At 39.3% G+C, this 13,193-nt stretch overlaps 1 protein-coding gene across 1 annotated transcript in view; it reads left to right on the top strand.

Moving 5' to 3' along the window:
• The window catches only part of LOC149195683 (uncharacterized), a 39,242-nt gene that overhangs the window by 1,563 nt on the left and 24,486 nt on the right, over positions 1-13,193 (top strand). The window contains exon 2 of the mRNA XM_089407994.1: positions 465-2,071. Within this exon, the coding sequence (XP_089264120.1) occupies positions 465-2,071 (1,607 nt within the window). The remainder of the gene's footprint in view (positions 1-464; positions 2,072-13,193) is intronic.

The raw sequence follows: 13,193 nt of genomic DNA, 5'->3' as shown, positions 1-13,193 counted from the left end.
TCAGCCGAACAATTTGCATTCCTGAACCACAGACAGATCCACGAGGCCATTGCTACTGCCCAAGAGCTTATGCACACCATGCAGATTAAGAAACAAAAAGGAATGATCCTTAAGGTGGATCTGTCCAAGGCATTTGATAGAACAAATTGGCTTTATCTACGACTGCTACTCACCCATCTGGGTTTCCCTTATGCCTTCATCAAATGGACCTTGAGCTGCATCACTAATGTATCCTACAGTGTACTGCTAAATGGTGAAGCCACCTCATTTTTCACATCTGAAAGGGGTCTCCGACAGGGATGCCCACTTTCCCCCCTGTTATTTTTGCTCATTATGGAAGGCTTGAGTAGGGTTATCTTATCTGCACGCAATCACCATCAACTAACTGGTATTAAGCTTGCAGATAACCTATACCTTACTCACTTATTATTTGTTGATGACATATTAATATTCTTGAATGGCAGTATTGGAGACTCCTCTATACTCCACAACTCATTTCTTCTCTTTCAGCAAGCTACTGGTATGAAAATCAACAACAGCAAATCCACCATTACTTCTTTTGGTTGTTCTATCAATGAAAGCACTTATGCACAGCAGCGTTTTCCATTTAACAGCTTGACCTTAGCGGAAGGCATCAAATATCTTGGTTTTAGACTGAAACCAAATGGATACAGAATTGTTGATTGGTTATGGCTCATTGCCAAGGTGGAAAAGAGACTTCAGGTATGGTACCATAGATACCTTTCTCGAGCCGGCCGATTGATTCTCATTAAAGCTGTAATTGAAGCTACACCAGTATACTGGATGGCTCTCTCTTGGATCCCCAGAGGCATACTCAACCGATTACAGCATATATGCAGTCGGTTTCTTTGGAAAGGCCATCAACCGGGCAGAATCTTTGCATGGGTCAAATGGGATACCATTGCAAAGCCTAAACGATGGGGGGGCTGGGGCATCAAAAGGCTCGATCTTTTCTCTAAGGCTCTGGCGGCAAAGCTTGGTTGGCAACTTCTTACTTCAGATGGACTATGGACAAAAGTTGCATATGCAAAGTATATCAGACCTATAAATGTATTGGATTGGATATGCAGACAACATGGACCATTACATAATATATCTATCATATGGAAGGCCGTTATTGGCACTCTGCCCCTAATAAGAGAAGGCATAACATGGCGTATCAAGGCTGGTAATATGGTCCGAATAGGACGAGATCCTTGGGTTGGTTGCGGGAATACTCACAGACTCCCTGAAGATCTCATTGAACTACTAAATAACAGGGGTATCATCTCCATTATGCATATTGGCGATCAAGCTAACTCCTCCTTTTTACAACAAGCCTGGTACAGCGCACAAGCTCTTGATATCCCTGTTCAATGGCACATTGTATGGGCTGAGTACACGGATGCACTCACGCAAGCACATATCAGGCTTACAGAAGGTACAGATGAGATCATTTGGGCATATGCAAAACACGGAGTATATACGCCGAAGCTTGGCTATATAAGACTTATGGAATCTCATAAACCTCACATTATCCATCCCGCATGGAAGGTAATATGGAAGCTTAAATCTCCTCCGCGTACCCGATTGCTTATGTGGAATGTCTTATTTGACAAGGTACCTACGGGCACCAATCTCATGAAGCGTTCCTTCCACGGTCCCTTTCGCTGCCATCTATGTCAACAGGAGGAAGAAAGCACCTCTCATCTATTTCTGAATTGCTGCACTGCTCTGCAACTTTGGCAAGGAATCACATCCCACATTCCGCAACTGAATACTTGGCATGGAAGCAGCGTAATGGAAGCGTGGGAGAATTGGAATCGAGAACATTCTGGAAAGGCCATCAATATCCCTCTTCTTGCATGCTGGGCAATATGGATTGCCCGGAATCAGGCAATCTTTAACCTCAGAGCTCCACACTGGCCTACCATCCTTCAACACACCATTGCAGATTATAACTTGATTCCTGAGGATAATAACCCGGGACCTGTACGCATCCTAAAACCCTTGGACATTGACAAAACAAAACCATGGGCTTTTTTCGACGGGTCTGCACAAGAAATGGGCTGTGGGGGAGGAGCTGTATTATATATCAAAGACACACACAGCTACAAAATTCAAATCCCCCTAGGCAGAGGAACTAATAACTTTTCTGAACTATGCACTGCCAAACACCTCATTCACTTTGCCATTCAAAAACAATGTAGACATCTTCAGCTGTTTGGAGATTCCAAAATAGTTTGCAATTGGCTGACTGATACATCACATTGTCATGCATTTACATTGAGGCACATTTTAGATGAGGCAAAGCGTCTGACTGCTTCCTTTGAATCTTTTGCTTGTCGTCACATCTACAGGGAACAGAACACCATCGCAGATCAACTCTCCAAAGAGGCAGCGCACAGGCAAGGAGACAATTGGCTGATACAGGAGGAAATCGAAGGGTCATTCTATCAGCATTATCATCGACCCTTTGATGATCAGATGGAGAATGGGCACTAAAGCCCAATTACAGATCTACTTTCTGTCTTTTTGATGAATATAACTATAGATCTTCACTATGTTTAGTTTTTTGTACAACACATTATTTTGACATAACAGTTATATATGGCTCTCTGCGTAGAGCAAACGACTCTTATATTGAACACTGATAGTATACAGTTTTTTAGACTGCTCCCTGCGAGGAGACAACTGCTTAAATTTTGTTTATACAGCACTACAGACTGAACATGTTGGGCAAATCTGCCAATATTCGAATGCTTCGGCATATACAAAATGTAATTTCTTAATCTTAATAGAAATTACGACTTTTTCCCAAGGGAAAAATAATAATAATAATAATAATAATATAGATAATAAAAATAATTAAATAAATAATTTAATTTTAATAGTTATATACTAATATTTATATTTTCTATTTATCTAGTTAATTCTTTTAACGATTTATGAAACTACCTTTTTAATTTATTCATATAATTTATATATAGGTCCCTTGTTTACTTTTAATTTAATTTATAGCTGATTTGTTTGACCCTGGTCCCTAGTCTAATTTAGACGTTGTCCTAGTTAGCCGTTGGAAGCTCTGCTCAAGGTATTTAATTGGCAAAGATAGATCTGATTTTTCAACTTGTCCTGACGATGAACCACACTGGTTGGTTCGAAATGCGTCGACAATGATTTTCTAAATGTGATTTTCGCCGAAATTTCTTCTTATAGGTGAGGATTTAATTTCATGATGAAACCAATACTTATTGATTAACAACCATAAATGATAATGCTTTAGTATGTATGGAGGTGATGATGAAGGTTGGTTTTATTTGGGATTATCTTAGCCAATTGTAGTTATAAGGCATTTTTTCGCTATTATTTCTTGTCTTTTGGATATTTTGGCTATTTTCTTTGTTGGTTGGTTGGTGGCCAAAGTTTGTCGTTACTTGTCTCTTTTAAGGTTTTGTGGATACAGACTTTGTTGGGTTTGTTACCCACCATTTTGTGGATAATATCCCTAAGAGAAAAAAAATCTCCAAGATGGTCCTCAGTCGGTAGCCAGTAGCCCCTTGTAGCCACCAGCTAGCTCATTATGTCTTTTCTCCGCCACCTGAGTGAACAACGTGGTCTCTCACCCATCTGCCATGATCGTATGTTTGAAGGTGGGTGTATGCCTTGTGATTTGGTAATTTAGTATTGTAGTTTGCTTATCATGGACACTTCTGGGCATGGGTTAATGGGAGGATTATGCAGAAAGAATGGGCTAGGTCTGTGTTTTTGTCCCCTAGACCCCTTTTAGGAATTAACCTTGGAAGCTAGTCCCATGGGATCTCTTTTACTGACCATTTGGCTTTAGGGATGGTATTTCATGGGAAATCTCGATTTTGGTTGTGTGGTCTCACTCCCTTATCCGCTTATATTACCCTCTCTTCACCCATTACTACCCCAATCATCATTTCTCCCACCTAGGTCCACATTCCTCCACTGAGTCCACATAGGGTTAGCTTGCCTCTTCCCCTTGCCCACACCTTGGGTGTTAGCCTGGAATGAAGCCCAAAGGTTGATGCAGCTAAAAAGAAAGATAAAAGCATATTTGGCCACATTCAACTGGAAAATGTACCACAAAATGCAAAAGATGGTCGGGACAGACACATTTACCACGTGGGCAAAAGTCAATACATGAGCTCTACCCCATCCTCATGGCCATCACCCTGGTTCCTACAGGTTTTATGAACCTTCTTCATCGTATAGGAACCCATGATTATCCCAACCCCTAGTGGGCAATGAACCACCCCACCTTAAAAGGGGGAATTCACTGCTATATCATATACATCATGCTCTAACCCCTTGAGCCCTAAGCAGTTAATCAAAGAAAATCATAAAAAGGGAAAAGGCATAAATGAAGGGTGGACAAATCAAGGCCGAGGCACCTCATGCACCATGATTTCTCCCTCCTACACATTATAAACCCAAGTGGGGGATTCCCTCTTATTAGCTACCCTTGTACCCCAGCATGTGACCCAGGGCTACCCCTTCTCATTCCCTACTTCATTCACCTATCTGTCACATACCACCACCTTTTGAAGGATGTACCTAGATTATATTATCCCCTTTAGAAATAGAAACCACCTAATAGGATTATTGGTTAATCCCATTTGGAGTTTAGAGGACATTGGCACATCTCAAAGCCCATTATGGAAGGGCGGGCCATTATGAAGTCACCACCTGTGGTCCATGATTAGGTAAGTTCATTTACTCAATTTTTCTAATGACTTGTTGTACTAGAAGGCTAGGGGATGCATTGGATCTTACGCATGATTGCATATGGTTATCATAGTGGGTTTGGTCTCCCTATACGAGGTCCTAATCCTCTAGAGGGCTACATTGGCACATGTAGGGTGAGTGTTGAGAGTCTTGGGCCTCCACAGCAGCAATTTTCACTCCATGGATCCCCACAACCATTCAGAGATTGCTCATGGTTCACTTATTAGATGAGGAAAATGCACCGGATCCATCATGCCTAGTTGGCCCCATATCTACACCATACACTTGGCAAATGATCCAGGACTTGCACGATGATGTGGCACCACCTACACCATCATCCTAGCCCTTGCAGATGATCTACATGCATCTTCAATTTATTTGGAGACCCATGAGGACACTTGTGTGGCTCCACATGTCATTTGGAGCACCACGGGTAATTACAAGGGGTCAACCCCTTGTCCATTGCTTTTGAGGGTCTTATTCTTCATTATGGCACCCATGGACCTCATTAGGCCTCTTAGAGGGCCCTACGACATGCATAGATTATTATTTGACCTCTTGAGAAACTTACTTTTTTATTTATGAGCTAGTTTGGTGGGCTTGTCACCAAAAGTTGAATTATTAGAACATTATTTTATTTTGGGGGCTTATGTAGGCCAAGGAGGCTAATTCGAACTCCTAAGTTGTGTATAAATACAAGTGAGATGAGCTTATTTGTTCATCATCAATTTGGTTTGGATCACTTCTCTCTCTTGAGATTTTTACACCCTTTTTAGAGGATGAATTGGAGCTTTATGGATGAATTTTGGTGTGTGGATATTGGTCTATCTTCTCTTGGAGCTTCTCTATTGTCAATGGTGAATGGTTGGATATACTTTGTTACATGTAAATACATGCTTTTTGATGTTATTCTTGTTTACTTTTGTCACATACGTTGGATTGGGATTTTCGTTGTTCTTCTCTTGGAGCTTCTCTATTGTCAATGGTGAATGGTTGGATATACTTTGTTACATGTAAGTACATGATTTTTGATGTTATTCTTGTTTACTTTTGTTATATGCGTTGGACTGGGATTTTTGTTGTTCTATGGCTAATTGTTGCATGCATTTACTGCTTAAAATTGTGGAATTTGTTTCTATTATAACATCTCTCAATGTACGGGCCATGTAATATGAGTGAAATCTCCTAGGGGTAATTTTATCCAAAAAATTGACCTTGATAAGCCATTCCTCTTACACATTTGATCTGTTGTTGAATGTTAGTTTTGTTGTGCTAATTTCAACTTCAGATTTAAAAACAAATGCTTATCTTTTGCTTCATGTTTATAGGTTCCCTTATGGTGTTTATGAATGAAAATAGGCAAATTTTGTCAAGTTTTATGTTAATTTGATCCAAAATGGATCTAGTTTTGCCTCCAGATCAAAGTCTTCAAATGCAGTTGAAAGTAGGATCAAGTCATGATGAGTTGGAAAACACTACGTCAATTAAAAGGTCAAAGTGTTCAAAGTTATACTCAAGAATTTCGTAAAAGAGCTTTAACATTAGGCATATCATTGGACTCACTAGAGACATTGTTGAAATACATAGGTGGTCTTCATAGTTATTTGAGGCATCCTATACTTATGTTTAATCCAACTAGCTTAGATGATGTATTGGTCCAAGCAACTCATCTAGAAGCTAGAGGCAAAAATGTAACCCATGATGTTGGAAAATCATCCAAACCTATTGAAAGCAAGAATAAAGATAAGAAGAAACTTAAATGGAAGGAGAAGAAAACAAACACTGTGAAGAAAGATAAACCTTCATGCACTCATTGTAAGAAGGAAGGCCACGATGAGGCACATTGTTGGTCATTGCATTCGGAATTGAAGCCTAAGAAGTTTGGGAGTAAGGAGCGGAAGAATGTTGCTGCTATTCAAAAGGACTTGGGATCAGATTCAGGTGACAAGACAACGGTTACAATTACAGGTATAAAAGGTAAAGATTCTAAAGCATCTACAAGTATTTCTACACATTCTGTTGATAATGATAATGATGAGAGGAAAAGAAATGAGCTATTTCACATTAGAGTCATTTCCAAGCATACTAAAATTGATACTCTATTTGATAGTGGTTCACAAGTTAATTTTATTTTTGAAGCAATTGTAAAGAAGTTGGGTCTAGAAACAAAACCTCATAAAAAGCCATATCCATTAGGTTGGGTGTGTGATAAAACTAAGCTACAAGTTACGAAACAATGTAAACTTCGTTTTGCTATTGGGTCAAAGTTTGTAGATGAGGTTGAGTTAGACATAGTCCCATTGAACATATGTGGAATTGTATTAAGAAGTCCATACTTGTACGATAGAAATGTTATCTTCTATTGAACTGAAAATAAGTATCAACTCATTAAGGATGGAATTGAATATATTGTAAGGGCTTATAAACTCAAAGATAACTTCTCTCTCATAAATTCAGGACAAATGAAAAAAATTGTAAATTCAAGTAAACAATTTTTACTTATGATTGTAAAAGCAAAAGAATTGATAAATCCGATGCTTTCCAAGGCTGTAATCCTAAACAGAAAGCAGATCTAGTTAAATTTGTTTCTGATTATGATATTCTGTTTCAAGAGCTTAAATGGCTTCCACCTAAGTGAGAGATAGAACATGAGATTTATTTGCAACAAGATGCTCCACTACCTAACATTGGAATGTACAGGTTATCAGCTCTAGAGAATGCAGAGATAAAGAAGCAGGTACAAGAGTTGCTCGATCAAGGGTTTATTCGACCAAGCACATCACTGTGCAGATCACCTATTGTGTTAGTGTGAAAGAAAGACGGTTCGTGGAGAATGTGCATTGATTTTAGAGCATTAAATAAAATCACAATAAAGAATCGTTATCCTCTTCCTCGTATTGATGATTTGTTAGATCAGTTAAAAGATGCAGTTTACTTCTCTAAATTGGACTTGCGAAGTGGCTACCATCAGATCAGAGTTGCAGAACAGGATGTATGGAAGATTGCTTTCAAAACAAAGCAAGGACTCTATGAATGGATAGTTATGCCTTTTGGCTTAACTAACGCTCCAACTACATTCATGCGAGTCATGAATGATGTATTTAGGTCATTCATTGATGATTTCGTAATAGTCTATTTAGATGATATTCTTGTTTTTAGTAGAACATGGGATGAACAGGTAAAGCATGTAAAACAGGTTTTAGATGTTTTGAAAAGATAAAATCTCTATGTAAAAATGTCAAGATGTGAATTTGGCAGGACATCTTTGAATTATTTGGGTTATATTGTAGGGGGTGGTGAATTGAAGATAGCTCCCTCTAAGGTCAAAGTCATTGTAAATTGGCCTAAGCCCAATACTGCTACAGAAGTTATAAGTTTCTTATGGGCAACACAATATTGGAGAAAGTTTATTGCTAACTTTTCTTTGATTGCAGCTCCTTTACATGCTTTGACAAGTGTGAAACAGGTGTTTCAGTGGGGAGGCAAACAATAGAAAGCCTTTGACACATTAAAAGAAAGGATTAGTACAACGCCATGACTAGCACTGCTAGATCTTCAACATCCATTTGAGATTGAGACAGATCCAAGTGAATATTCCATGGGGGCAGTGTTGATGCAGCACAAAAAGCCTATATGCTTTCATTCCGAGACATTCACATCAGCAATAGTTAACTATCCTACATATGATAAAGAATTGTATGCATTAATTTAGAGTGTTAAAAAGTGGAAACATTACATAATGGGTAAAGAAACAATCATACACACAGATCATCAACCACTTCAATATTTACACTCACAAACTAAATTGCAACAATCAAGACACTATCAATGGATGGGTTTTATACAACAATTTCATCTTGTTATCAAATATAAGAAGGGCATACATAATAAGGTTGCAGACATGTTATCAAGGCCAATTATAAATGCATCCACAATACTTAAGCATAATTTGGTAATTCATGAAAGTTACATTGAACAATATGCTCAAGACACAAATTTTAAGGATGTATATACAACTTATGTCATGGCAAGCACGTAGAAGAATTGGATTATTTCATAAAGGACAAACTCTTATATCATTTGGGAAAGTTATTCATAATTTCCACAAACTGAAAGAGTTAATATAATTCGAGAAGCACATGCTTCTCTCATATTAGGTCATTTTGGTGTAAGTAAAACAGTTGCACAATTACAAGATTCTGCTATTGGCCACAAATGAATGAGAAAATTTCTAGATATACTAAAGGATGTACTATGTTTGCCACAAGCAAGCCAAGTAATAGAAGATTAGGCTTGTATACTCCACTTCCAATTCCTTCTCGTACTTGGGAAAGTGTATCCATGGATTTTTTTGGGGGATTGCCAAAGTCTAGAAAGGGGCATGATTATTTGTATGTAGTTGTGGATAGGTTCAATAAGATGTGTAGTTTGACACCATGTAATAAACAGGTCACAGTTGAACAAACTGCAAAGTTTTTCTTTCAAAATTTATGGGTTCATTTTGGGTTACCCACTTCTATTGTATCTGATCAAAATTCTCGATTTATCGGGAAATTTTGGTCAAGTCTATGGGAGTTAATGGACACAAAGTTAAAGAAAAGCACGACATTTCATTCGCAAACATATGGTCAGATAGAAGTGGTCAACAAAACAGTGATATAGTTGCTTCGAGGATATTGCAGTAAGCATCCCAAACTTTGGGATGAGCATTTGTGTTATGTGCAGCATGCTTACAACCATGCAAAACATTCTTCTACTCAACAATATCCTTTTGAGACTTGTTTTGGTTTTATACCAAAGTCTCCCTTGGATTTTGTCTTTGGTAAAGACATAGCAGTTGATGGACACAGTGATGTGGAAAAAGCAACCAAGTTTATTGAAAAAATTCAGGAAATTCACCAAGCAATACAGGAACAACTGGAAAGAAACCAAGCAAAGTATAAGGCATAGTATGACAAGCATCGAGTTGAGCATAGTTTTCAAGTTGGTGATCAAGTCTGGTTGTACATCAACAAAGAAAGACTACAAGGGGAAGGTAAGAAGTTGAAACCAATTAGATATGGTCCTTTCAAAATACTTGACAAAATTGGTGAAAATACTTTCCGCCTAGATCTACTAGCTTATATGCAGATCTATTCCATCGTAAATGTTGAAAACTTGTGATTGTATGAGCCTTCATTGATTGAAGATCCCGAAGAGCAAGGTCAGCTACCTTCTATTGAATATTTTTCGCCCGAGTATCTCAATGAGCTACAGGAGGACACAATTCTTGACAAGAGGATAAGGACTTCGCGATGGGGAAATGTTTAGTATCTTTGAGTTGGACTCAAAGGTACAAATCCGAGTAAAGCACGATGGATCGATATTGGAAAAGTGAAGGAACTTTATCCTCACTTAATCGATAGCTAAAACCAACTTTTGGTGGTCCAAAAGCTTCTAGTGGGGAGGAGTGGTCCAAAATGGATCCAGTTTTTCCTCCATATCAAAGTCTTCAAATGCAGTTGAAAGTAGGATCAAGTCGAAATGATCGTCGATACGATTCCAATGGTGTGAACGGTGCATAAATCCGAGTTCGGATGAAGAAGTTATGACCAGTCAAAGTTTTTGGGAAAATTAGGGCAAATGACAAAAAAGTCAAAGGTCAACGGTTAACCATGTCAAATCCTATGTCAGCAAGGACACGTGTCAACCCGGGAATGAGCCATGGGTCCTGGATGATGTCAGCAGAGGAGGTGACGTGGCAAATTTTGATTGGTTGATATGGGCCAATCCGGTGCTGACACGTGGCAGCCTAGATTTTGCCCAATATCACCTATTTTCCAAAATTTTGGGGATCAGGGAGGATCGAACCCCTGACCTCCCGGAAGGCTAAGTTTTCGCCAGAGGGGCCACACCAGATGAGCTACGATGGTTCTTATTAAGATTGCAGATGACTTTGTATTAATGGTTGCAGGATCAGAGGCACCGGAAAAAAGGGTCGACAGCCGGGGTCAACCCCACAGCCGTCGGACCCCTTATTTTGTTTCAAGAATTATCCCACATTCACCACAACACACAGCCATATATGGTATATATAACCATATGTTCAATGTATAAACCAACAGAGCGCAGAGATATATGCCACCAAAGTTTCATGCGAATATATGTTGCTATATATGAATGTCAATCCATATCAAAACGTCGGAGTGTCAGGCGGGGGTTTCGACTCGCCGACCTCCAACATTATATACCAATGCCTTCACACCTTCGGGCTAACCAACATACCATATGTTCAGACTTGAAACAGAGTCAAACCCAACTTTTGGTAACCTGTTGCAGAGTCGAACCCGCCAAATCCAAGGCACGCAGACCGAGGTGGCTTCCACAGCACAGAGGACGGTTTTTGTCAGCAAAAAGTGGTTTTACAGAAGGAAGAGGTGGGTTTGCACATTTCCAGGGGTTTGGAGGGCATAGAGGCCAAATATGGGCAAGTTTATACTCGTTTGACTCAAATTTTCGAGTTGAACGCAATGGTGAGATCCTTTTTCTCATTTGAGTCTTTGTTTTTGAGCTCATGTCTGTAAAAGCATTTTGAAGACTAATAAAGCGGTCACACTAGAAGCTAAGGACCCGGAGAGGTAGCCAGGAAGTCTGGTGAACTCCGTTATCAAATTGTCATTGCGTTGATATGTTTGATTATGTTTCAATTTGCTTATGTGTTTATGTTATTTGCAATCTTTTCGATCCATTGCACTAAGTAACATAAGAAAACTTCACATAAAGTCTATAATACCTTTTTCATTAACGGATCATAAGTTAATGAGAAAAATAACATGAAAATCAAGTGTTTAACAACAACAATTAATTATACAACAAACCATCAAAATGAACACTTAACACAATGTTTTGATGAAGGAGTTCACCCCTCCTAGGCTACATCTACTTGGTCCAGCTTCCATGGCTTGGGCCTCTGTATTAGCTCAAAATGGAAAAAGTGTTGTTTAAAATTCTCTACTACTCCTGAAACCTGCTTCAATGTGCTCAAAACATCAAAATCATCTAGGAACACCTTTACCTGATCTCAATTTGGTCGAATTTTTCAAAAGTTATGGCAAAAATTGTTTCTCCTAGTAAAACTCCTCTAAAACTGGAGGAACTCCAGTTAGCCCCGCTAAAACTGGAGGAATCCCCGGATTTTTTGGATCTGCTAACTTATCCGCCAAACTAAACTGTAGTTAATTAAATGTAAGCGTAGTTTAATTAAATCTTAAACCTGGATTAGCACATTTAAACATGTGGTTATGGCAAACCATTAGCGTTTAATGTTGAAGTGTTCACATATAAGCGGAAATGTCACGGTTATGGTTTGCATTATGGTTTAGTTGGCGCGATTTTTTGGATAACCGTTAACCGTTAACCACCATATTCTTTGGTGGTGTTCACATGGGAAGGGGTTGGCCCGCGGGCTGGCTCCCTCCTAACCCCCAACCATAAATTGTTAACACTTTATATATGTATTGCAACCCATAACGGTTAAGTCACAAACGGTGGTGTAGGGGCAATATGTGGAGTTTGTATAGCGCAAGTCCCAAGGTCGAATACCTGGCCTGCCATAATATTTTTCTTGCCACTGTGCATCAATAGCCCAACCTTTGGGGAGGGACACATGGTAGCCTCTGGGCTTGCCACTTGCCCCCTCCTCATTGGTCCACCTCATCTAATAAAAACAAGCCACATCACCACACCTGCAAACCAATAGAAATATGCCACTTGACGAGACCATATTGGACGTTGACCAACCCATTGACCTTCCCAGTCACCTACCACATCAGCAGTATGGACTGCTGACTGAGCAGTGACTGTACCTTTTTTTTGCAAAAATTCCTCTGTTTGGCAAAGCGGATAGAACGTGATACCTTCCTCATACGAGCTCGGTTTTTAGTGAAACGAACTGCGTTGGGATCGTATCATCGAGACGAACACGGTCGTTCAGGTTTCGAGCAATTCTAAGAACTTTGATTTTTAAGCTAAATACTGAGCACCTGATCATTTCTCCCCATTGGAAGCCTTTTGGACCCCAAAAGATACTATCAATTGTTCAACAATTCTTAAATTTGCTTCTTGATTTCCATGCTCTCCATGATGGGGAAGGGACATATTTCTCAAAGATGAAGTCCAATGGCGATCTTGGCAAGTACCCAAAACATGCCTCAAATGGCGATGCGTTTGTGGAAGAATGCTTTGCCCTGTTGTATGCATGTTGTATGTAATGCAACTGTTCATCCCACAACTTGGGATGTTTCCTGCAATATCCTCTAAGAAGATGAATGATTGTCTTGTTGACCACCTCAGTTTGTTGGCATCTGTTTGCGGATGAAAGGTTGTACTCTTATTCAACTTAGTGTCCATCATGTCGCACAAATTTGACCAAAAATTCCCAACAAATCGAGAATCTCGAT

The sequence above is a fragment of the Pinus tabuliformis genome, chromosome 2_2 (genome assembly GCF_031772625.1).
Source record: "Pinus tabuliformis cultivar Carrire ecotype Pingquan chromosome 2_2, CPIR1, whole genome shotgun sequence".
In the NCBI taxonomy this organism is placed as follows: domain Eukaryota; kingdom Viridiplantae; phylum Streptophyta; class Pinopsida; order Pinales; family Pinaceae; genus Pinus; species Pinus tabuliformis.
This window is presented reverse-complemented; position numbering and strand designations above follow the sequence as displayed.